At 45.1% G+C, this 26,647-nt stretch overlaps 1 protein-coding gene across 1 annotated transcript in view; it reads right to left on the bottom strand.

Moving 5' to 3' along the window:
• The window catches only part of LOC140304861 (glycine receptor subunit beta-like), a 64,904-nt gene that overhangs the window by 12,733 nt on the left and 25,524 nt on the right, over positions 1 to 26,647 (bottom strand). Inside the window, exons 5-7 of the mRNA XM_072383663.1 lie at positions 25,570 to 25,796; positions 22,539 to 22,621; positions 19,712 to 19,849 (exon numbers count right to left, since the gene is read on the bottom strand). Coding sequence (XP_072239764.1) covers positions 19,712 to 19,849; positions 22,539 to 22,621; positions 25,570 to 25,796 — 448 coding nt within the window. The remainder of the gene's footprint in view (positions 1 to 19,711; positions 19,850 to 22,538; positions 22,622 to 25,569; positions 25,797 to 26,647) is intronic.

The raw sequence follows: 26,647 nt of genomic DNA, 5'->3' as shown, positions 1-26,647 counted from the left end.
ATCTTTGAAAGGGCGGTTTTTAAGCAGGTCACCGATTACCTCTCACATAACAACCTCCTTGACCCAAACCAATCTGGGTTTAAAAGTGGACACTCCACTGAAATGGCTCTGTTAGCTGTGACAGAAGCCTTAAAAGAAGCCAGAGCGACAGCTAAGTCCTCTGTACTTATCCTGCTCGACTTATCAGCTTATCCACCTGTCGACCACACGGTCTCAGCGCGAATCTCAGACTGTCTCTCTGACATATCAACATGGATGAAAGCCCATCACCTCCAACTTAACCTCCCAAAAACTGAACTGCTTGTCTTCCCAGCCAAACCAACCATACACCACAGCATCTGCATCCAAACTGAATCCCTATCTCGTGCTCCATCAAAGGTTGCTAGAAACTTGGGTGTCATGATTGATGACCAACTAACCTTCAAAGAACACGTTACCTCGGTTGCTCGTTCGTGCCGCTTTGCATTATTAAACATAAGAAAGATCAGACCATACCTAACCCAACATGCCCCCCAACTCCTGGTGCAGTCTATGGTCTTCTCCCGCCTTGACTACTGCAACACCCTCCTAACTGGTCTCCCAGCCTGTACTATGAAACCTCTGCAGATGGTCCAGAACGCAGCGGCGCATCTGGTCTTTGGTCAGCCTAAAAGAACACGTCACCCCTCTGTTCATTGAACTCCACTGGCTGCCCTTAGCCGCCCGCATCAGATTCAAGTCCCTGATGTTAGCTACAAAGAGCTTAATGGAACGGCTCCATCTACTTGAATGCTCTTGCAAAGGCTTATGTCCCAACTCGGTCCCTCCATTGGTCCCAGGATTGTCGTCTAGCAGCTCCTACACCACGCCTAAGACGATCCAAACTCTGTTCATGTGTCGTCCCACGATGGTGGAATGACATACCGAGCGCTACCAGAACAGGGGCGTCCCTGTCTATCTTCAAGAAACTCTTGAAAACCCAGCTCTTCAGAGAGCATCTCCTATCCCAGCACTTACCTTGTACCTCCCCACCCCCTCTATCTCTGCACTTTATCTTTCTGCACTTCCTTCTATGCCTGCACCCCATCTCTACTCTGTCACCTCTGACAGAGTTGGACTAGTGGGTTTCTTCTATGTAGTTTATTGTTAGCTTTTTATAGCTTGTTATATCTTCATTTGTAAGTCGCTTTGGATAAAAGCGTCTGCTAAATACATAAATATAAACACATAAACATCTTGTGACACCTATGACAAAAACTGACTGACAACAAGTACATAAATGTGTTCATGATTTCCATTATTCAATTATATCCAAAAAGAATTTCAGGTTTTGGTCCATCTGACCTCAAAACAGTTATCCACTTTGCCTTGGTCCATTTTAAATAAGCTTTGGTCCAGAAAATACAGCAGTCTTTCTGGATCATGTTCACATATGGCTTCTTCTCTGCAGGATAGAGTTTTAACCTGCATTAGTGGATGACACGTGAACTGTTCACCGTGTCATCCACAGACAGTGATTTCTGTGTTCCTGAGCCCATACAGTCTTTACCATGACAGAATCATATCTGCTTTTGATGCAGTGCTGCCCGAGGGCCTGAAGATCACAAGCATCTAATATCAATGTTTGTGTCTGTTGTGTCCTGTGACCACAGATGTCTCCAAATTCTCTGAATCGTCTGATATTATTTACTCTATCCATCTTTATGTCTGAGAGTGTCATGATCTGACTTGGTTTGGAGGTGTGTCTTGAGTTTCAGTATGGGTGAGCAGGTTTCCCCAGTTACCTGGGCGGAGTCTGGTGGCTGCCTGCTGGCACACCTGTTGTGCATCTACCATCATCAAGAGCCCTTCTTAAGGAGCAGCAGGAGCACCAGTCTTTGCCAGATCGTTTTGCCATCTTTGTGGTAACTTGGCCAGCTCTCACCAGAGTGTATTGACATCTAAGAAAAAGTATTTTGCTCTTACCTCGTCTCCTCGTTCTAGCCTCAGTACTACCTTGTTACTTCCGAGCCTGACGGATCTCCAGGCTACTCTTCACATACCTCATTCCTCTCGGCCTAGCCTGGATCTGCCCTATCACCTGCCTGCTCACCCGCCACCACTCTGGATAACACCCTCCAGCCAGTCAGTTGCTACCTTCCCTCCAACCATGTTTTCTCCAGACCACAGTAAGGCAACCTTTCTATACATCACTGGAATATTTATCCACTGGAACTTCCACGCTAACTAACCTGTCTACATCCAGTTGCTCCAGCCGCCCTGGGCCCCTTGGACTTATCTGTTTTTTCCCAGCGTTTTCCCAAGACACGGATTCAACGTTTCTGTAAAAATGGGTCAAAATAAAATTTTAAATTGTTCTAATCCTGCAATTGAGTCCTACCTGTGTTTTGGTGGTCACCCCGTGTCCCTGTTTAAGTAACCTTTGTCTGATTAGATTCTAATTGGTTCATGTAAACAAAAGGTCTTCCTCACAAATTAGAGTAATTTATGGAGGGCTTTAGGCTTCTGTGCTTGGACCACTACTTCACTTTATACATGTTTTCATTAAGTTGCAGTACTAGAAGGCACAGCATTAAATTAAGGTTATTAAATATTTAACACTCTGCTGTACTTAACCATTAAGATAGATTAGGCCAGTCACTTAGTTAAACTATAAGCATGTCTCACAGACATAATGACCTGGATGACTCATTCAAAGTAAACACGAGAAACTAAAAAAAAAAAAAAAAAATTGACCAGACTCAGTAACTAACTCCCTATAATCCCCACATAGACCAGTGAGTAGTGCTGACCAACATGTCATTGGGGGAACCTCCTTTTATCAGTGTTCCATCTAGTTGGACCTACGACACCTCCAGGACACCAGACAGGGATCACTGGCATCCCAGAGTCACTCCCCTAATGGCAGCCATCACTGCTCCTCACACCACAACATCTTTTCTTCTACAACCACAAGCTACTCCAGCCTCTCACCAACTGCACACCAGTCATAGCGGGGTGGGGATACAAACCCTGGTTCAGGTAGGGGGTAGAAATAGAAGGTAAAGATAAGTAGGAATGGGATTCAAACCTTGGTTTGGGTAGGGGGTAATGAAAGTATAGAGGGTGCCAGAGGTGGAGGCAGGACAAGACACACTAGCAGATTGACAAACTCACCTAAACAGTCCTACAATCACTAAAAAGGCCAGCAAAAACAAGGCCATACAGGCCGACTTTTTATGAAATGGCCGCCTTGTTTCAAAAGGCTCACATGGGCCATACCCTCCACTTAAATAGATCCTGGATTTCTTCCTTGCATCTTCCAAGAGTCTGTTTACCCTAAGTGCTCCCCCTGCTGGGCCCCCAGCTACTATTGCTTCTTCTCATCCAAATCCACTGACCGGACCTTACTGCCTCATCTGACATTTCCCTCACTATTTTCCTCACACTCTATCCACTTATACCCAACTCCCTCAACAACGAGACAACAGACTTTGCAACAAATCCTCTACTTCCTACTTCCACTGGACAGATCCTAACTTTCCATCCTCACTGCTCTGCTTCTCCCCCCAACTCCACCTTAGAACCTCCTAAATTTTGACAGACTATCCTTACACCCTGACAAAGTATGCCTTAGAGTTGCAGTACCTGATGAGTTCTAGGTTCTGGGGAGTTGGAAATACATCATATGTTGCTCCTATCAAAAATCTAATACTCCTTTCCTCCATACTCCTCAGCTCTTTCCAACTAAGCTTTTACTTCTCTACACCTTCCCAATTCAACCACTGTCCCTGCTTAGCCTGAGCCACTGCCTCCGTACCCCTTAACATTTCCTCCTGTCTACGAACCTGCTCAACAACTAGTTCTCTCTTCTCCTTGGGACCTGCTCTACTCCACACCCAGGACCAAGCCCCAAACCTTCCCGGCCTATTTGAACATTACCCACAATCCCTATGTCTAAGAGTTTCTTCTGCCTCCTGAGCTGCCATTCTTGGATTCCATTTCCTCCCCTTGTTTGGGTTTGGAACCACCTTACTAACTACCACATCTTTACTCCCAGATAACAGGAGCTCTGTCCTAACTTTAGTACATTTAAACTCCTCTAATAGACTAGATACTGGGAGCTGGAGTATGCCTTTCCCATACAGTGCCACAGTACTTAAGCATCTAGGAACACCACGCCACTTCCTACTGTAAAAGCTAACTAATCTTTCCATTTTTATGCAACAGATAATGGAATCTCATAAACAGACAGTGGCAACATCAACCGAGGAAACAATCCAAACTGCAGACACCACAGCTTCAAATTTCCTGGAAGCGCCGATTTATTTATTCTATCCAGTCCCTAAGAAACATCTTTCCGGAACTGCACTGCCTGCTCTCCATCATTCAAGTCTGCCTGGTACCACCTACCTAAACTCTTTACTGCCTTTTCCCTAATTATTGGAATTTTTTTTTCATCTATTACAAACTTTCTAGCACTCAATTTCCCTCTACTTATTGAGATACTTCTAGACTTAGTAGGTTTGATTTTCATACCAGCCCACTTTAGATTTTTACTAAGTCTCTCAAGTATTCTCCTCATACATGTCACTGTTGTAATCACCAGTGTCATGTCATCCATTTCGGCCCTAACTGGCCCTGTAAGGCGCATGCCATCACAACGTCTCTCTCCACCAACAACCCACTTGGAAGCTCTAATAATTATCTCCATCACCATTGTAAATGCTAATGGAGAAATTGTACACCCTGCCATAAAGCCTATTTCTAGCCTCTGCCAGCCTGTTGTGAAACCGGCTGTACTTAGGCACAGTATAATATCCTGGAAATATTCTCTTACTAAGTTAACAACTACTACAGGCACTCTAAAATAATCAAACGCTTTCCAAATAAGGCTATGTGGGACTGAACCAACTGCATTGCTAGATCCAGAAATATGTGACGGGGTCAGTTTTTATTGTGCATTTTTTTGTGATTTTATTTGCTTATCTTGTTTTATGAGTTGCATGTAGGGGTTTTTACAAACTGACCTTGAATGGAACCCCAACTGCAAGCAACAGACTTGATTGCAATGAGCCACAGGTGGTGGCACATATTCGACACACTTTTTAAGCAGGAGGCCGCAGCAACATGGGAGAAGGAAGAGAGGCATGTAGAGAAGAGAAGAGGAGCTTTGAAAGATCAAGAGAGAATTGTAGGACGCCAGAACGGCCGGGGTCGTGGAAGACTATGGACTTGGGCTACCGGCAGGCGTACACCCGGGAGTGAGACATCCCCGTCAGAAAGGAGTCCCCCCGCTTGGCGTGGTGTTCGTGTCCGGGACTACTCCGGCCAGGAAGGGAAACACCGATCACCTATGGATGAGTTGGAAGTTGCAGCTTGTTTTTAAAGGATCGGAGGATGAGAGAATGGAGAGAATCAGGAGGGCCAGGAACAAAGGGGACGCTAAACGACGCTAAGCAACCAAGGACCCATGTTGCAAACAGGCAGGCAGGAAGGAGACGTCATCGCTGAAAACAGACCCACACACCTGATGCGCAGCAGCTGTGCCCTGGACGTCTCCAAATGGAAAAGCAGCGACCATATTGGAATGAGGGGAAGCGCCGTGGGCTCATAGAGGGGTGTTGTTACGATGCACCCCTCTCGCAGCTAAGTACTCTTTTTAATTGTTTCCCCTGAAGTGGTTTTAATGGGTCTCATACTCCGAGGATTCCCCTCATTGTAATTGTACATTGGCGCTGGGTGTCTGTTTCTGTTTTTATGTTCCAGAGATTGGAGGTCTGTTACTTGCCAGCTGAAGAACGACGCTGTTAGAGGGACCGTCAGAGACTCTGGACTGGACCTATTTTCTAATATTTCTTTTAATAAACTTTGTGTACACGACAGTTGGACTCCAGGTTGTCTCGGCTCTGCTAACACCTGTTTTTTTTTTAGATGTTTTTAAGAGTCCTAGGCTCTGACCTAGGTGGCGTTGTCGGCGTCTTTTAACGATTTTAGCTTTATTTATTATTTTAAGACTAGTTTTATTCTTTCGTTTTACATGTGCCACATAACAAATATAACATGCAAGTCTTTTTTCTCACTCTTGGCTGTCTGAATCTGATGCCAAATCATGCTTGTGTGGTCTAAACACCCTGCAAAACCGGCTATTCCTGCCTTCTGCACAGTAGTATCTATGAAGCTATTATTTTCTAAATAACTAGCTAATCTCTGTGCAACGACACTAAAGAAAATCTTCCCCTCTACATCGAGGAGAGAGATCATCCGGAACTGACTCAGGTCCAATGACTCTTTCTCCTTTGGGATAAGAACGCCTTCTGCCCTACGCCATGCTCTAGGAATAAACTTTTTTTCCAAACTATTCTTAATTGCCTCCACAAAAACTTTAGGATATCAGGTGCACTTTTATAAACCCAGGGTACTCCATTTGGCCCTGGGGGCGACACAGCCTTTGCACGCCTGACCTCAACCTCTTTCCACCTAGGTTGTCTAGGATGTTAGACAATCTTTGGACCTTTGTTGACCTGTTGCTGAGGCACTTTTCCACCCGCTCTGCTTCCTCTCATTAACCTCCTCCATGCGGTCCTCCCAAGAAACAGTCAGTTAGATGAGGATGACCTTCTTCGTGGCTTCAGAGATTAGCAGCATGTCTGGCCTTACATTGTTGTGGTGATGGTTTCTGGGAACCTCAGTTGCTTCTCCATGTCAACTCTCAGCTCCCAGTCTTGTGCAATTGCTCGTAGGCCAGAAGAGGTGGTCATTTCTAGCTGCTGTTGGTTACTCACCAGCCCTGACAAAGACAATGGTACTTTTCTCTGGGTGGAGGCACTTGGATTTGTTGATTCCATTGCAGATGGTGTTTGCTATCCCGATTTGCTATTATAATAATAATACATTTTATTTATAGACGCCTTTCTGGACACTCAAGGTTACCGTACATAGGTTAAAAACAATGCAACAAAGACTATGATAAATCAGGTTACAATTACACAGTGCAAATTAAATCATAGTGCAAATGAAGTTATAGGGAAAAGGCAAGTTTGAAAAGGTAGGTTTTGAGTTTGGATTTGAAGTGTGGGAGTGAAGTAGTGTTCCTGAGTTCCAGTGGTACACTGTTCAAAAGACGAGGAGCAGAGCGGCTGAATGCTCTGTTCCCCATGGTAGTGAGACGGGCAAGTGGGACAGTCAGGTGGATAGAGGAGGAGGATCGGAGAGTGTGGGAGGGCGTGGCAACACGGAGGAGGTCAGACAGGTAGGGAGGGGCGAAGTTGTGAATGGACTTAAATGTTAACAAGGATTTTGAATTTAATTTGAAATTTGGAGCCAGTGGAGCTGCTGTAGGACGGGGGTGATGTGGTGGGTGGAGGAGGTCCTTGTGATGATGCGGGCAGCTAAATTCTTGACTAGCTGGAGTTTATGGAGGGATTTGTGAGTGACACCGGAGAGGAGAGAGTTGCAGTAGGCCAGGCAAGAAGTGACGAGGCTGTGAACAAGAATAGAAGTGGTATGGGGGGTGAGGGAGGGGCGAAGGCGATTGATGTAGGTGAAAATATGCAGGCAGGGTAATGTTGTAATGTTACTGATACATGAATGAAACGATAGGGTGCTGTCGAGCATGATACCCAGACTCTTAACCTGTGGGGAGGGGGAGACAGTGGAGTTGTCAATGGTAACTGAGAAACTGTCGGTTTTGGATAGTGTTGATTTGGAACCGATTAGGAGAATCTCAGTTTTATCACTGTATAATTTGAGAAAATTGGAAGAGAACCAGGATTTTATGTCGGTTAGGCAGTCTGCAAGGGACTTGGGTGGGAGAATGGAGGTGGGTTTACTGGAGAGGTAGAGCTGGGTGTCATAGCAGTAAAAACTGATGTTGTACTTGCGGAAGATGTTGCAGAGGGGGAGGAGGTAAATGATGAAGAGGAGGGGCCCCAGGACAGAGCCCTGGGGAATATCTGAAGTGACGGGAGAAGACTGGGATGTGAAGGATTTGAGTTGAATGAACTGAGAGCAGCCTGAGAGCTAGGATCTAAACCAGTCAAGTGGAGTGTGGGTGATACCGATGGAAAGTAATCTGTTGAGGAGGGTGGGGTGACTGATAGTATTGAAGGCCGCACTCAGGTCAAGACGGATGAGTATAGTGAGTAAACCAGAATCAGCTGCCATGAGGAAGTCATTAGTGATTTTTACGAGTGCGGTTTCTGTGCTGTGCAGTGGATGAAAACCAGACTGGAAGATTGTTGAGTGATAGGTGGGAGTAGAGTTGAGTGGTGACTGTTTTCTCGAGGATTTTGGAAATTAAGGCAGATCAGAAATGGGACAGAAGTTATTGAAGTTGGTAGCATCGGCACCAGGTTTTCTCAGGATTGGGGTTATTGCAGCGGTTTTGAATAATGTAGGAACAGTTCCAGTGGTGAGAGAGGAGTGGATGATGGCAGAAATGAGGGGAGCCAGAGAGGGGAGACAGGATTTAACCAAAACTGTGGGGAGGGGGTCCAGCTGACATGTGGTGGGCTTAGATTTTTGGATGCGGTCAGAGATCGATGAGAGGGTGGGGAGCTTGAAGGAGGAAAAGGGGTGAGTGGGTGGGTGGAGGTCAGAAGTGTCACTGGAGGAGTTTGAACCGAGATCCTGATGGATTGTCTGGATTTTGTTGTTGAAAAAGGACATAAGAGAATTACAAAAAGCAGTTGAGTACAGATGGAGTGGTATAGAAACTGGGGATCGCATGATATTGTTGATCAGTGAAAACAGTGACTTGGTGTTACCTACATTTGAACAGATTATACTGGAGTACGAGTTTGATTTGGATTTAGAAATGCAGTCCTGGTAAAGCAGAAAATGTTTTTTATACATTTCTTTGGGTATAGTCAGTCCAGTTTTACGGTGAAGCCGCTCAAGCTGCTGGCCTTTGGCTTTCATAAGCCGAAGTTCAGGCGTAAACCAGGGAGCAGAGAGGGAGAAAGAGACAGATTTTTAGTGGAGCGAGGGAGTTGAGGATATCATGAAGTCCTGTGTTATAGTGTCAGACCAGCTATTCCGGGGTGGATAAATCATCAATGTTCATGAGGAACTCAACACTGGAGGAGAGGGAATCCATGTTTATGTCCATGTTTATGATATTGCGAAAGGAGATGAGACGGGGGGACTTAGTGATGGAGAAAATGGTCGGTGATGGGGAGTTCAGCTGCTGCAGAGTCAGTGGGGGTGACACCAGAGCAGCATATTAAGTCCAGGATGTGTCCTTTGGAGAGTGTGGGGATGTGAGTGTGCTGCTGAAATCCAGAGCTTCAAGGCAGGATGTAAAGTCTCTGGTAAGAGGGTGGTTTGTATTGTCCATGTGTATGTTAAACTCTCCCAGTAGTATTGTATTTGGGGAGAGGATGGATAGGTGTGTGAGGAAAGCAGCAAAGTCACTTATAAACTCGCTGTATGGTTTCGGGGGGCAGTAAACAGTTGCAATCGATGTAGGAGTAGGTCCAGGCAGTTGACAGACAGTGGATTTGAAGGAGCTGAAGGCAGGGACAGACAGCGGCGAGACTATCCACGTATTGTGGTAAATCATTGCGAGACCTCCGCCCCGGCCAGAGCCACGTGGTTGACAGATGTAAACAAACTCTGGAGGAGTTGAGTTGTTGAGCTGGGAAAAGTCATTGGGCTGCTGCCATCAGTTAGACAGATGAAATCAAACTTATGTTAATTGAGGAGATCCTAGATGAGATGTCCCTTGTTCGTGAGTGAACGGATGTTTAACAGACCGAAGTTGACAGTGGAGGTGTTGTACCTGACAGCTGTGTTAGCCAAGCAGGCTAGGCTGGCTAGCATGCAGTGGTTGGCAGCATGGCCGGTGTTGGGTGGAGAGCGACGGGAGTCCACTCGGAAGCTCCGGCGGGACCCCCGGTGGATGTATCTCCGACGGGGCAGGGAAGCGATGTCCGGGTGGAGGTGTAGTTTGGTTGGCGAAGGCTCGGGCAGGTGGAAGCGCAGTCTCAGGAGCTCATACAGCTGATACTGGAGCAGTCCCGTCATGGGCTGGCGAACAAGTGACAGGAGAGTCCAGGTAAACACGGACCAGATGTATAGCCTGTCGGACCACATTGTTGGCTTGTAAACGGGCAACTTCGGCGTCAAGGTGAGCAATTCCAGGTGAGGCTTGATAGCCGAGGCAGAGCAGGTGGGCTAGTGTAGGTCCATACACAGCCACGCAGGAGTGACAGTCGAGTTGTTTATTTGTCACAAATAAATCGTGAAACGTTTTCCCAAAGTGAGGACAGATGCACTGGCAAGTGGGGTTGTGAGACAGTAAAAGACGTTAAAATAAGTTTAAAAGTTCTGGTGAGCAGTGGTGAGCAGTAGCAGCCAGTCGTGGCAGCCAGTCGCGCCAGCGTTCTTTTAATTAGTGAGTTATTAGTGAGCACTTTAAAAGTGGTAGCTGGGAATATGCTCGAGAGTCACTCTCTCTGAGCACAGTTGGCAAGCTGGTGACTCAAATTTCCCCAGCAGACATAGGCGTAGCAACTGGGGGGGACACAACCCCTCCAATATTGGAGACAGGCGCATTTGTCCCACCCGGAAATGATCTAATATCTATCAGGTTTCCAATGTGTCCCCCCCCAATGTTAAACTCATTCCTACACCCTTGCCAGCAGACCAGGTTGAATGGGCTTGGTAGTACATCATAGACAACCTGGACGAGGAATTTGATGCGGTGGAGCTCGTCCCTCCACAGCTCAGTGTTCCACCGCTTGTTCCCATCTTATCCAAGCTAACTGCTTCTACATCACTACTGGCCTGCTGGCTTGCTCTTCTTCAACTGATGCATGCAAGGCCTGAGCTATCACCCCCACAAGCCCTCTGTGCCTCAGCCTCAACTCAGCAGTGCTGACTGCCTCTGCTGCCTTACACTTATGACCTGTGGTGACTTCAATCCCTGCCTGAGACACTCTCTGTCAGTGGATTCCTGATACTGCAGTACCTCCTCGTCCGGGCCACCCTGAACTCTTCGTTCAGGCTGCTTAAGTTTGTTTCTTTGTCTATACAGTTGTTGCTTAGGCTCTAAGGTAGTCCTAGCCACTTCCTCAGAGCCCTGCTTGCTCTCCTCTTGAAGCCATTGACTGTAAAGCCCGGGACCTCATAGCCGAAGAGAGGCCAGAGAATCCTTGGAAGGATGGCGTGTTGGTAAGTCCTTACCTTGCCAGGTAGGCCTGACTTATCGACTGCGGCTAGCCAAGTTTCTAGAACTTGGTTGGTGGCTCAGATGGATGTTGTGTCTTTCAGTCTGCGGTCAAATAACTTCCCAAGGCTCTTCACTGTGTTTTTGGTGATTGGTGGTAACTGTGCGTTGCCAAGTGTGAAGCGGAACATATCAGAGATTTTTGCCTCTCTTTAGTACCAGGGATCTGGACTTTGATGGCTTAAAGGTCATGCGGGCCCAGGTGATTAGCACCCTACACTCAACCTCTGCGGCCTTTACCAGCATGTTCATGGCAAGGGAGAAAAGGATTACAGAGATGGTGCCCGTGAAGATCCCCTTCTTGAGCTGAAGTTGTTGTCATAATAGAGAGCTGAAGCTGCTGTTATATTAGAGAATGAGGTTTGTGAACTTGTCTGGGATATGGTAATGAATCAGTGCTTCTTCAATTAGCTTGTGGGGTGTGGATCCGTAGGCATTTGTGATGTCTAAGCACAGCACTATCAGGTCCCCCTTGTTTTCTCAGGCTTCCCTGATCCTGCATAACCACGTCTGTGTGTTCCAGACACCCTGGTACCGTTGGGATTACTCCCTCCTGGACCATAGAGTCAATGTAGGAATCCCTCAGGAGGTAGTCTGTCAGATGTCTGGCGACAATGCTGAAGAAGATCTTACCTTCAACACTGTTCTGAACTGCTCAATGTTCTTTGACTTATTCTCCTTTGGAATCCACACCCTTTCTGCAAACCTCCAATAGTTGGCTACTTTGCCCCTCCCCCAGACAACTTTCAGGATCCTCCAGAGCCTGTGGAGTAATCTAGGGCAGTTCTTATACACGTTATATGGTACTCCACTTGGTCCTGGGGTGGATGCATCCTTGGTGGAGCGGTTAGGGCGATATGCAAATTGAAGTGAGTCAAGTGAAGGGGGTAGGATGGAGGTGATGTGACCTTTGATCAGTCTTTCGACGCACTTCATGATTATGAGTGTGAGTGCTACTGGGCGATAGTCATTCAAAGTTGTTACTGTGGGTTTTTTTAGGAACAGGGATGATTGCTGAGGCTTTGTTGTAGGATGGCAAAACAGCTTGGCGCACCGAGATGTCCAATATATCTGTAAGGACATGCATCAGTTGTTCTGCACACTCCTTGAGCACACAGCCTGGTATCTGGTCAGGACCAGATTTTCCTGGATTAATCCTCCTTAGGGTCTGGGGGACCTCAGCTGGGTCAAGACACAGCACTTGTTTCTCATGATGTGGAGTGGCCTTCGCTGCGGCCTTGTTGTTAGAGTGCCTCTAACCTTAGGTCTTACAGTCTTTGACAGATTCAATTTTTCCATAGGCCCTTTTAGTCTAACTGCTTTGTTCAGCCTGGCTCTTGCTGTTCTGAAAGCAACTGTGGCTACAGATTTGAAAGCAGATGATCTCAGCAGGGCTCGCACCTCCATAGTCATCCACGGTTTTGCATCTGTGATGCATCTTGTTGCACGGACATCATTCATGCATTTCTGAATGTAGCCTGATACAGTCACAGCGTACTCCTCAATATCAACCTCCTGGTCCATAGTGGCAGCTCCTTTGAACAAGGGCCAGTCAGTGCATTCGAAGCAGTCCTGCAGTGCTTGAGGTTTCCAGCAGCATTGGTTTATTCACAGCTCTCTTAAGGTCTCACCACAGCATTTCAATCAGGTTGAGGTCTGGACTTTGACTGGACCATTGCAACACCTCGATTCTTTTCTTTTTCAGACATTCTATTGTAGAATGACCACAAGGTGCCCAGGTCCTGTGGCTGCAGAATAAGCCCAAATCATCAGCCCTCCACCATCGTGCTTGACAGTGGTATGAAGTGTTTCTGACGATATGCTGTGTTTTGTTTTCTTTAAACATGCTGCTGTGCATTATGACCAAACAACTTCCTAACTAGCGTTCACTAATTTCTTGAAATGACAAAAACACCCCATCTTTATACAGATATCCATTTAAATTGAAGTGTACTATCTTCCACTGGATGGCATCCCCTGGACACGGGCATAACCTCTCGCTTATGCCATTTGATTTTATAGCCAGAAATTTGTGAAAAAATTCCAATTGTGTCTAGAAGAATAGGGGTTGATGAAGCCGTGTCTGCAAAAAGCCAAAGGATGTCATCTGCATACAAGAACAATTTATGTTGCCCCCCTCTTGCCTTCAATCCTGTAATTCCTGCCTCCACTCATATTGTGATTGGAAGAGGTTCTAGGAGTAACTTAAACCATAAAGGTGATAGCGGATCTTCCTGCTTCGTTCCTCGTGAGACCTGGAAAAAAAGGGGACATTTGTCCATTGGTTAGGACTGCTGCTGCAAATCCCAACCCAAAACCAAAGGCCTCTAAGACATGTATTAAAATACTCCACTCAACCCTATCGAACTGCTACTCCGCATCACATGACAAGGTTGCTAAAGGGGTGTTATCCTGATGACGCATTCAAATAAGGTAGAGCAACCGTCGGAGATTGTCCGAAGATGACCTCCCCTTCACAAATCCTACCTGGTCTTCATGAACAATGTCTGTTAAAATATTCTCTAACGTCATTACCAGGACTTTAGTGAGCACTTTACAATCCACAAAGGCTAAACTCACAGGTCAGAAACTACTTGGATCCAATGGTGAATCAATGATATCAAAGCCTCATTAAACGTATTTGGGAGCTGCCCCAGTAACACTGACTCTGAGTACACTTCAGCCAGAATAGGTGTTAGCAAATCGGTGTTTTTTATATTACTCCACTGGAAAGCTGTCTAATCGACCAAAAAAGCTCACCATCCCATCTGAAACCGCAAACACCAACTTGTGTCCAGATATGGTTCTGTGGTCCAGCCCTAGTCACTGTGTCTTCAACATTGAGCTGATGGTCCCCTGGAAGGATGCCATCGATGAGGCATTTGAAAGGAAGAAGCTGCCAGGTCTGGCAGCAGAGGATGATAAACGTGTTTGGGTTGCACCTGAAGGCTGCCAAAGTTCCATCCATCCATCATCTGCCGCTTATCCGGGTGTCGGGTCGCGGGGGCAGCAGCTTAAGCAGAGAAACTCAGACGTCCCTGTCCCCGGCCACTTCCTCCAGCTCTTCCGGGGGGACCCCGAGGCGTTCCCAGGCCAGCCGAGAGACATAGTCTCTCCAACGTGTCCTGGGTCTTCCCTGGGGTCTCCTCCCAGTGGGACGTGCCCGGAACACCTCCCCAGGGAGGCGTCCAGGGGGCATCCTAACCAGATGCCCGAGCCACCTCATCTGACTCCTCTCAATGCGGAGGAGCAGCGGTTCTACTCCGAGCCCCTCCCGGATGACTGAGCTTCTCACCCTATCTCTAAGGGAGAGCCCAGACACCCTGCGGAGGAAACCCATTTCGGCCGCTTGTATTCACGATCCTGTTCTTTCGGTCACTACCCACAACTCGTGACCATAGGTGAGGATGGGAACGTAGATTGACCAGTAAATAGAGAGCTTCGCCTTCTGGCTCAGCTCCTTCTTCACAACGACGGATTGGTGCAGAGCCCACAACACTGCAGACGCCGCACCGATCCGCCCGTCAATCTCCCGCTCCATTCGTCCCTCACTCGTGAACAAGACCCCGAGATACTTGAACTCCTCCACTTGGGGAAGGATCTCATTCCCGAACCGGAGAGAGCATTCCACCCTTTTCCGGCTGAGAACCATAGTTTCGGATTTGGAGGTGCAGATTCTCATCCCAGCCGCTTCAAACTCGGCTGCAAATCGCTCCAGTGAGAGCTGAAGGTCACGATCTGACTACGCTAACAGAACCACATCATCCGCAAAAAGCAGAGACCCGATTCTGAGGTCGCCAAATCGGACACCCTCAACGCCCTGGCTCCGCCTAGAAATTCTGTCCATAAAAGTTAGGAACAGAATCGGTGACAAAGGGCAGCCCTGACGGAGTCCAACTCTCACCGGAAACGTATCGGGATCGGCAATGCGGACCTAACTCTGGCACCAGTCATACAGAGACCGAACGGCCCCTATCAAGGGGTCCGGCACTCCATATTCCCAGAGTACCCCCCACAGGACTTCACGAGGGACACGGTCGAACGCTTTCTCCAAGTCCACAAAACACATGTGGATTGGTTGGGCGAACTCCCATGCACCCTCCAGGATCCTGCCGAGGGTATAGAGCTGGTCCACTGTTCCACGGCCAGGACGAAAGCCACACTGCACCTCCTGAATCCGAGGCTCGATTATCCGACGGATCCTCCTCTCCAGTACCCCCAATAGACCTTACCAGGGAGGCTGAGGAGTGTGATACCCCTATAGTTGGAACACACCCTCCGGTCCCCCTTTTTAAAGAGGGGGACCACCACCACGATCTGCCAGTCCAGAGGCACTGTCCCCGATGTCCACGCGATGCTGCAGAGGTGTGTCAGCCAAGACAGCCCTACAACATCCAGAGCCCTGAGAAACTCAGGACGGACCTCATCCACCCCCGGGGCCTTGCCACCGAGGAGCTTTTTGACCACCTCGGCAACCTCAGCCCCAGAAATGGGAGGCCCCGTCTCCGAGCTCTCCGACTCTGCCTCTTCCGAGCACGTGTTGGTAGGATTGAGGAGTTCCTCGAAGTACTCCCCCCACGACTGACAACATCCCTAGTTGAGGTCAGCAAAGCCCCGTCCCCACTGTACACAGTGTTGACTGTGAGCCGCTTCCCCCCCCTGAGATGCCGGATGGTGGACCAGAATCTCTTCGAGGCCGTCCGGAAATCGTTCTCCATGGTCTCACCAAACTCCTCCCAGGCCCGAGTTTTTGCCTCAGCAACCGCCAAAGCCACAGCCCGTCTGGCCTGCCGGTACCTATCAGCTGCTTCCAGGGTCCCACTGGCCAAAAAGGCCCGATACGACTCCTTCAGCTTGACGGCTTCCCTCACCACTGGTGTCCACCAGCAGGTTCGAGGGTTGCCGCCACGACAGGCACCGACCACCTTACGGCCACAACTCCAATCAGCCGCCTCGGCAATGGAGTCACGGAACATGGCCCATTCGGACTCAATGTCCCCCACCTCCCCCGGGATATGGTTGAAGTTAGAGTTAAAGCTCCTCCTGATGGGGGATTCCGACAAACCTTCCCAGCAGACCCTTACAATACGTTTGGGCCTGCCAGGTCTGATCGGCATCCTCCCCCACCAGCGGAGCCAACTCACCACCAGGTGGTGATCAGTTGACAGCTCCGCCCCTCTCTTCACCCGAGTGTCCAGGACATACGGCCGCAAGTCCGATGATACAACCACAAAGTCAATCATCGAACTGCGGCCAAGGGTGTCCTGGTGCCAAGTGCACATATGGACACCCTTTTGCCTGAACATGGTGTTCGTTATGGACAATCCATGACTGGCACAGAAGTCCAACAACATAACACCACTCTGATTCAGATGGGGGGGGGGGCGTTCCTCCCAATCACACCCCTCCAGGTCTCACTGTCATTGCCCACGTGAGCATTGAAGTCCCCAAGCAGAACGAGGGAGTCTCCGGTAGGAGCATTCTCCAGTGCCTCCCCCAGAAACTCCAAAAAGGGTGGGTACTCTGAACTGCTGTTTGGCATGTGCCATGGGCACATGGGCGCTCGCTGCCGGGCCCCACCCCCGGGCCTGGCTCCGGGGGGAGGCCCCGGTGTCCCATATTCGGGCAAGGGATGACGCGGTCCAAATTTCTTTTTCATCATAAGGAATCTTTTGAGCTGTTCTTTGTCTGGTCCCTCATCTAGGATCTGTTTGCCTTGGGTGACCCTACCAGGGGCTTGAAGCCCCGGGCAACATAGCTCCCAGACTCATTGGGGCACGCAAACTCCCCCACCACGATAAGGTGACAGCTCAGATAAGGTAACTGCCAAAGTTAATTAATCAAATTCTCCACTGTGTTTGAACAAAGCAGTCACTGTTTGTTGCTGAATGTAGAATGCGCTACCAAAGACCACCATCAGTCACCAGGCGAAACACGCCCAGGTCTGCTCAGCCTGTGATAGGCCTTCCCCAGCTGAGGGTGTCTTGTGATAAATGACTGAAAGACCCAATGAAGCTAGGGCACACAACTGATGATGTGTCACAGCGGACAGTGGGCACCATCTAAAATCCAATTCTCCAAGGAAGGTATTCCACAAATTAAAAACTGATAGACCCTTCTTCTTCTTCTATGGAAGCAGAGGGGATAGAGTGTACAGACCAGTCCTGTGGGGGAGTAGGTAGCCCAATCCAGCCCCTCTCCCCGACTCTGCTTTCTTCACCATCTCCTCTCTACCACTTTTGCTCAATTCTCTCCTACCCTCTGTTCCCATTTAAACACCCCAAAACACTTTAAGTGTCAAGTGTCAAGTTAAGTGATGTGCAGACTCGTTAGGGATGGAAACACCTGTCTTGTCATTAGAATTACTTTAAAGTAGTGTTACCCCAGATGTTGAACTGTTGACCATGCTACAATAACAACAAACACCCCAATCCTTTCAAGGTGATCTCTGAAGATTTTGACGACACCTTTCTCTTCTACTTTCTGAAAGTTTGTGAGGTGATTTTTAAAACAATTTTTATTGTATCCATCAATAACCATAATACATTTGTTTAACTTATGCTGCAGCACCATTATTACCCTTTGGGGAATTAATAAAGCATTATTGAACTCAATCAATCATTTTAATAAGTATTCATAACTGTTCTTTAACACTTAAAAAAATCTAATAATAACCAAGTTAGCTCTTGCATATCTACTGAGATACTGACTTTTTCAAAACATAATGGGTTTTGTTTTAAAGGCATTAAAGCGAGTTGAAGTTTTTAATACTCTCTGCAATTCTGTGATCATGAGTTCAATGGCGCATTGAGAAACATTCAGAATTGCTTTTAGTGTTTTATATCCCAACACTAATCTGAACTTCTGAAGAGGTTTTTCCCTGACCTTTTTGGGTATCTTTTTGGTCTTCTAAATGCTGCTTGGCAGTGGTGCAGACTCTGGAGTTTGTCACAATGAGAGTAAATATTCATGCAGTTGAACTGAATTAATTTTGTCACTCCTAAAAGTAAGTTAAAGTATAAATAGTTATAAATAAAGTATCAATTTAGGGCTTCAAAGCAAAAGGGGTGGATACCCCCTGAGCTGTGGCTCATGGCTTAGATTGAATCCCGAATTTTACCCCGCATACATTACCTTTAATATGCTCATCAGTGTGTAATTGTACAGAAAGAGATACTGCATATGTAGAACGCATGAACATATGAGTGTTTGTGTTAATGTGTGAATGTGAAACCTAAGACCCTACGGTTAAAAGGAGTTATATAAGTACAGACTATTTTACGTATAGATACACTTTTCAGTGCTTTATTTCCTATAATTTGTTATCTAAACATTTTTTTTTTCTTTTAGTATCATTTCCGCAATTTGGAATACAACATAGGCCCATTACACAACATCCAAACAATGTATATATATTATAGGGCCGGGACTCGATTAAAACATTTAATCTAATTAATTAGAGGCTTTGTAATTAATCAATCGCATTTTTAATCGCATATAAATATTTGACCTGAAAAACAGTGAGAAGCTATTTTTTTCACATGGATTTTAGTATACCATTGAATAGTGACTGAATACATAAGCTTAAGCAACAAAACATATTTTTTTCAAGGTGGTTCTTAACCATCCATGCTCTTATCTTCCATCCATCTGTCCGTTCTTTTAGTTTTTTTTTTCTTTTAATGGACAGGACAGATAAAAAGAGACAGAAAGCGGGGGGTGGGGAATGACACACAGTAAAAGGCCGTCCGATACAGGATTTGAACCGGGGCTGACCGCAGCGACTGTACAGCCTCTATACACGGGGCGCCAGCAGAAACCACTACTACCCTACCGACCATCCCATCCGTCTGCTTTTAAAACAACATTTCCCATCCACAGGGCCTACCAAAGCAGTCTCATCAGCTTCTTTGTTCAGGTTTGACTATTGTTCACTGTGGTTTGTTGTTGTCTGAAGTCAGTGGCAGCGCCAGAGGATTTTTTCTGGTGGGGCTAACCCACACAGCGGTTGGGCTCAAATCAATGCCATAATTTCAATGTGAATATATATCTAATTAAACAATACCCGTCCACAGCTAGAAACACGGAGAGAGAGAAGGTGTAGTTAATAGTTAAGTTGTTCTAAAGCCAAATATAGTCTACCACACAACAGCCAAGAGTCAAAACACAGCCCAATTAAGTATGCTAATTAGGCAACAAGACCGCAGCGAGGAAGAGCATGAAACAGGCAACACGTCAGCAAAGTTTCCAAAAAGTTTCCAAAAACAATACTAAAACTCACCAGGCTAATTTTCAATTAGTACAATCCACCGGGTTTTGTGACAAGCATGCACTCAAAGCGCGCTCACATGAGTACTCATGTGAGTGAGAGCTGTCATAGCAGCTGCCTGACGTGGAGGCGCTGTTGGACTCCGCACTTCTCCCACCAACACCCAACGTTAGTGATGGTGATGGTGTAATATACAAAAATATATGTTATTGTTCTAAGGTTAAGTATCATGTAAAATGGTGATTACTAACCTGTGCCTTGGTAGTACTTTGTACAGTTTCCATATTTTATGTCCTCTTGTTTGATGTCAAACTGTGGGAGAGCAATCTCATCCATTTGCACTGGGTCAGACTGCCACATGAACACAAGATCACTGGTGGTATAGCCAACTAAAATACAAAAAAAACATTGTCAGCCCAAATTTTCATCAACAATAGTGTTATTAAAACAGGTGTTTTGGATTTCTGACTACCTGACAAACAGAACACAGTTTGTGAGACTGAAAGGTCTCAGCAGCACAGGAGCACCACAGGAGACTGTACTCTCACATTTTCTCTTCACTCTGTACACCTCCGACTCTAAGCCATGAGTCCTGTCATCTCCAGAAATACTCGGATGACTATGCAGCTGTTGGATGTATCAGTGATGGACAAGAGGCTGAGTACAGGGAGCTGGGCGATTAATTTGTGGCATGGTGTATACGCGCCATGGAGAATACAAAATAGATGATTGTGGATTCCAGGAGGACAAGCCAAACTCCATCTTCATCCTGGAAGAAGAAGTGGAGCTGGTTGACGAATACAGATGCCTGAAGGTTTACCTGAACAGCAGACTGAACTGGAATTACAACACTGAGGTCATCAAGACAGGACAGAACAGACTGTACTTCTTGAGGAAGCTTAGGTCCTTCAGCGTCTGCACCAAGATGTTTCATATCTTCTACAAGTGTGTGGTGGAAAGTACAATCTGCTTTGTAGCACCTGTTGGGGCAGCAGCATCAGAGCCAGAGACTCAAAGAAACTGAACAAAGTGATAAAGAAGGCTTGCTCTGTGCTGGGGACGGCTCTGGAGCTAATTGTTCAAAGAAGAATGCTGCACAAGTTGATGAATATAATGGAAAATACTGCGCACCCTTTACATAACACTCAGTGGGGTTACATGGCACTTTAAAAAGCAGATTAAAGGCTACATTACCATACGACTGAGTTATTCAGTTCATGTATACATTAGTCGGACAAAAAATTGGACCAAATCGTGTTACTCGCAATTGGATTAAGACCCCGAGATAACTCGATCCAAACGTGCATGTCGATGACAGAAGCATGTTGTGGATTGGATTAAGCGTTCTGCGCACGCTCAAGATTTTTTCCCGGGATCGTCACCTGGAAGTCGAAGGAGACGATATTACTGTTGTTGTCGCCACCGTCAGAAAGAAACAAACAACGCGATGGAGAATGCACCATCAGCGAGATTCCCCAAAGCTGCATGTTCAGCATAATCTGAAGAGAATTAAAATGTCCTGTATATATCTGTAGCTATCTCATGTCTTTAGTCCATCCCTTATATTCTTAAAAAATAAACATAGAAAAAATTAACTGTTGTTGGTGTTTTTGTGGCATTATTAGGTCATATTTGCTGGACAGTAGCGTTGCGGACCGCCAACAGGTATGATAGGAATGATTGACAGCTACCCATAATTCCCATTAGCGAGAAAAGTCAACAAGATAAACGGCATCAAAAAGAAGTTATATGGAGGTAACATGCCTTTTTGTTTTTTGTTTGTTTATTTGTCCTGCTAGCTAGCTAGGATAAATGTTATGCAGCTGGCTAGAATTTGTTCATTATAAACTCAGCTTTAGTGTTTGCTTTATGAAAGTTTGCTTAAACAAAATGAATATGTCACATGTGAATGAACAGTCTATCCTCCCATGGGAATGACTGAATGACTCCAGACCTGTTTATTCAGATTCTGGCAGGGAGGGATGTTGTCCAGGGGTCCATTTCACAAAGCAGGTTCAACAAACTCTACTCTGAGATAGAAAACTCAGAGTTTCTAGTTACAGAAACGCTGATTTGACAGTAGTTCCACCTTGAGTTAAGCGCATGCTCCACAACTATAAAAAGCCAGCATCAATGGAGCGCCAATTCAGCGAGTCACCATGGCAACGGGGAAGAGGAGGGCCACGTTTTTCACTGAGCTTGAATTGGAAACCTTAATGCGCTCATACAGCGAGTTTCAGCAAGTTTTTAGAAAGAAGTGCAACACCGCTGCAGCTGCAAAAGAGACGGAGACAGCGTGGGAGAACATTGCTGCTCGGGTCAGTGCCTAAGTTTAAATGTAGTCCTTTACAATCACAACAATATTACAGGGGAAACTGCTTGAATGGCAGCCTGTTCATTTATTTCATTTAGGTGCAATCCCACAGGGGAGATGCGCACTGGGCAGCAGCTTAAGATGAAATATAAAAACAATGATCAGACAGGTCATAAACATTGTCATAACAACGGTGACAATTAAAACTGCACAACCTGTCATCTATCTTTGTCTGTTCATCTCATAGCTCATTGTCCTCTTGCTTTGCTCCAAACTTGCTGAAGCTGTTTGTGACATCATTAGCTTGGTTGTCTCCAAACAACATCCCAATCCACTGGTGGTGATCTCATTTTTACCACACCCCTCTCTGCTACACTTTAACTTTCTAAATGTTTGTCAGCTTAATTTTGTTTTATCTTGCGATCTATCGACAGCACTAGCATAACTGTAATAACAATTTATACAGCTGCAATATGAGTTCCTTTCAGGATTAATAAAGCATTATTGAATTGAACTGAACTGAATATTCAAGGCAGGAATCAACCAATCAGTCTACAAAAGAGACTGAAATGACAATAAGTCTACCGGTGATGTAAAATAAAAGCTGTCATTCATAAATCTGATTATATTTTTTCAGAATACAGAGTTACAATTAATCTTACTCTCAGAAAATAACCAATATGTGTGTTGAAAGAGGAAGTTCAAAATATCTTGGACCAGAAGGCAGCAGTGGCGCCACTCATCTATGAGCAGTATGTACTTACAGCTCTCCAGTTGCATCTTACACAGCTGTGTGTCCATTGGGAAGAGTGTGAGATCCAAGGGACAAGACAGCGTCACTGACAGCCTACATAAAAATAAAGACAACACAACCACATACAAACAACATCAAGAATTATTGTAAAATAATTGTAAAAATATTAGAAGTAGAGATGGCAGTATTTTCCAGTGAATCTACTGTAATTACTTTAACTTTGGACTGAAGTGTACAACAAATGTAATGGTAGGTTTCATGTAGTTTTACATTACATTTTCTACAAAGGGTAAATATATCATTTCATATTCAATATATACATGCATAAATGCCTATTAGTAAAAATAAATAAATAAAGAAACCAAATAAGTAAAAAAACTAATGAGTTGCTGCAGCATCACTAACATTTCCAAGTCTACATCACCGTGAATTTTACTGACATCATTTGTTGTCCTTTAACTGTTGGAAGGTATTCTATTGGTAGATAAGTCTCCTGTGAAATTTGCTCAGCTTGTTCTTTATGCTTTTTACTCCAAAATTTTCTTAGAGACAACTCCCTAATTCTAAACAACTCTTTACACTGCTACAGTTTGGTCTCTATGGGAACAAGATCTATCTTTATAGTCAATACTATAACTAAGGTCACTAGGTGCAGGTTCTTGCATGATATAGGTGTCTACAAAATACACCATAACTCTGTTATTCTCATTCATGAGATAACTGTTGAATAACCTGAGATTTACACAGTACTACAGTCAGTAATTACAGGGGCTGTGTTTCAGCTGTCTGTCCATACACATGCCTCTTTCTTGATTTCTCATGTGTGTGTAATCTGTACTTTTTCCTCTGCCTGTATTGCTCACTTTCCTTCCATTGCCCTGAATGTTCTAAGCCAGTTGGTTGGATGAATAATCTGCTTAATTGCCTATGTAGGTCACATAGACTTTGTGTTGCTCCTGTGAGATAGACCCCTCATACTGCTTTAACCTACATCACTGTTATAGATGTATGACAGGCTCTGCATAGCTGCTCGTGTGCTGATGCTAATAAGTGACAGTTATCGTAATTAAAGTGATAACATACTGACTTTAAGCAGGTTAAGATATTTACCATGTTCACTAGAAGCTAGTAGAAAAAGATGTGACGTGTATACTATACATATGAGTATACTATACATATACATATGATGAGGCGGAATGGTGCACACATAGACGACTACTTCATTTAAGAGTCAACTCATTGTTGTTTGGGGCAGGAGGAGAATTATAGCTCACTATGCAGAGACGTGTAACTAATGTTTCCAGTGCAGTTTCAGCCGGAGTTTGCATTCGTAGCAGAAGCAACAACACACTACCACCACGATGAGGACTAAACTGTCACAGGAGAAAAAAGACCTGACGAAACAGCTGAAATGAATAATCGATTGACTCGATTTAAACGATTACAGAAAAATGATAGATTCAAATTCTATCAATCAATTCACTTCTAGTGTATATACCCCTTCCTGTATGACCTTCCAGTCACGTGGCGCAGACAAGAAGCACACGTGTTTGTGTGACAGCAGCTATATCATAGAGCCAGCAGAGCAAGAACAGGAGAGAGGGAGAAAAGCCACGGAAAAGGGAATGACGATAGCCAGAGAAAATGTCAAAAAATGTCCGAATCATGTCAAACACAAACGCAAGGCAAAGACTGTACGGTGCCATCCATCCATCCATCCATCCATCCATCCATTTTCTATACCCACTTAATACGTCGGTCGGGTCGTGGGGGGGCTGGAGCCTATCCCAGCGGTCAGAGGTGGGGAACACCCCGGACAGGTTGCCATCACAGGGCCACACAGAGACAAACGAGACAAACAACCACACACACTCACTCCTAAGGACAGTTTTAGAGTCATGGTGGGAAGAAGCCGGAGTACCCGGAGAGAACCCACGCATACACGGGGAGAACATGCAGACTCCGACTGTACAATGCATCCACTGTAATAACCCAACTAACATGTTACAGCACCTCAGCAGGAAGCAAACAGGCACTTAAGGCACAAGCAGCGGACCCAAGACAAGGTAGGTGACAGTCAGCTGTGCTCATTGTGATCATTTGGCTGAAGATCTGCCTGCCAGTGCTTTTTTTCTCTGCGGTATGTTGCAGGTTGAATTAACGCTAACTTTACATCATTTAAAGAGCAGCTCTTCCTCATAAAACTAAATAAGAATGCAAGAGAGCAGCATAAAATACATTCATACAAGTAAATCAGGATCATTCTGAAAGTTCTAGTCAAAAACAGAATTCAGATTCAGCTGGAGACTTCCTTTAAAGAAATATATTAATATTATGGATACATGAGACAAAAATAATGTTTTCTAGTCAACTTATTTAAGTCCCCCCATAGATGTTTTTAATTTTCATATTTTATTGATTTATTTGGCACGTTGTAGTTTTATCTCTACTATGGAAAGAAAAAAAGAATCCCACTTCTAGTGAAATCTCACTTGATGGATATTTAGATTTTTTGTGTTTGTTTATTTTTCTTTGGGAGATATTGACTGTGTATATTAAACCTCTTCTCTCCATCTTTCAGGAATCACCATTCTATGGACAGCTTTGTGTGGGTAAATCCACCATGCTCAGCTGAATATGCAGGCAGCAGTTTAAACATGAGTCAAAAATATGTTTAAAGTTGGAATATAGTGCAGCAACTGCAAAATGCAATAAAGTTTATTGCAAAATATATGTAGCTGTTATTGACTGTTTTGTACAATTACAACAGCTCGGCTGCATTTCAGTCACAAGATCTTCAAGGAAAGGGAAGAAGGCTTACAGTTACAGTTATTAAAGTAAAGGACAGCTGCAGCCCCAGTTGTAGCTAAATGCTCGTGTGACATCAAACGACACTAATAACCGCTTTGGTGATTAATGTTTGTTTGTTGATGACGTCACAATGACATCACGACTAATCGACTTTAACTGACTTTATTAGTCGACCTCAAAAATCACCTACAATAATGAATTTATTCCCATTCCTTGTGCCTTGTACATACCTCATGCTGATTAAGACATCTCCATTCCTGAAAATGAAAAGAAGAATATTGTCCTGTGTGACATCATGAAAGTTTGCGTTTTTCTCATTGGCAAAGAAAAGATCTGGTTTCCACAAACACTGGAACATCTTAGGGTCAACGGTTAGTGCGTCACTTTTAAAGTCAGTAGGCAGTCGCAGACGAGGGTCATTCCATCTCTGACGAAGAAATATATTCACTCTGTAGTCCTGCAGAAAGAGAAAATGTATCAATTATTCAGAATGATCTTCCAATACTTCTGCAAATTCTACCTACATATAGAACTCTGAACTGTTCAGATTTTAAGAAAATAAATATAACATTTTGAAATAATCACATTATAGTACCAAATATATTCTTTGGTGTACAGCAATTTTTACCCTTTCACAATGTTGACCTTTTTTAAACATAAAAAAACAGTAGAAACAAGAATAAAACACAAGGATACTCACACAGAAACACAAAAGCAAAAAGAAACTAAGCTGACAGCGCATCTCCTAGAATCATACAAAGAAAAACATGGAGACAGAGCCTTCCTTTGGCTGGGACTCATTATCACTGGATAATTTGGATGTGTCAGTTAAACAGAGGTCAAATTCTGGGATTTGAGATTTTCTTTTTTAAATTGCTGCCATTAAGATGAAAGAGGATCATACTGATGGAAGCTGTTTAGAAACAATCAATCAATTGGAAATCAATAGAGGGGAGTCTAAAATGAAAAAGTTTCATAGTTTTACTGTGCAGTTACTGTGCATGGTTATACTTGCTGTCTTAATTATTTATTTTGAATATCTCATCCATACAGCAACTCCTATTTCAGATTTTGCAGGTTTAATTTCTTGTGTTCTTATGGTTCTTTGCTACTATTACTCTGCAGCCAGCTAGACACCGAGAGCTGTCACATTTCACACCTGTCATTGACACCCAACAGTGGAAGACATCATCTGCAGTCTGAGTTCATCCACATGCTGCCTTGATGAGTTGCCCACTAGATTTCTAAAGTCTGTGCTGAGCAGTTTGGTACCACAACTCGCTCATCTAGTCAACATCTCACTCCAGA

The sequence above is a fragment of the Leuresthes tenuis genome, unplaced genomic scaffold (genome assembly GCF_036924035.1).
Source record: "Leuresthes tenuis unplaced genomic scaffold, fLeuTen1.0.hap1 SCAF_4, whole genome shotgun sequence".
NCBI lineage: Eukaryota > Metazoa > Chordata > Actinopteri > Atheriniformes > Atherinopsidae > Leuresthes > Leuresthes tenuis.
Note: the sequence above shows the minus strand (reverse complement) of the source record. Positions and strands in the feature narration are given on the sequence as shown.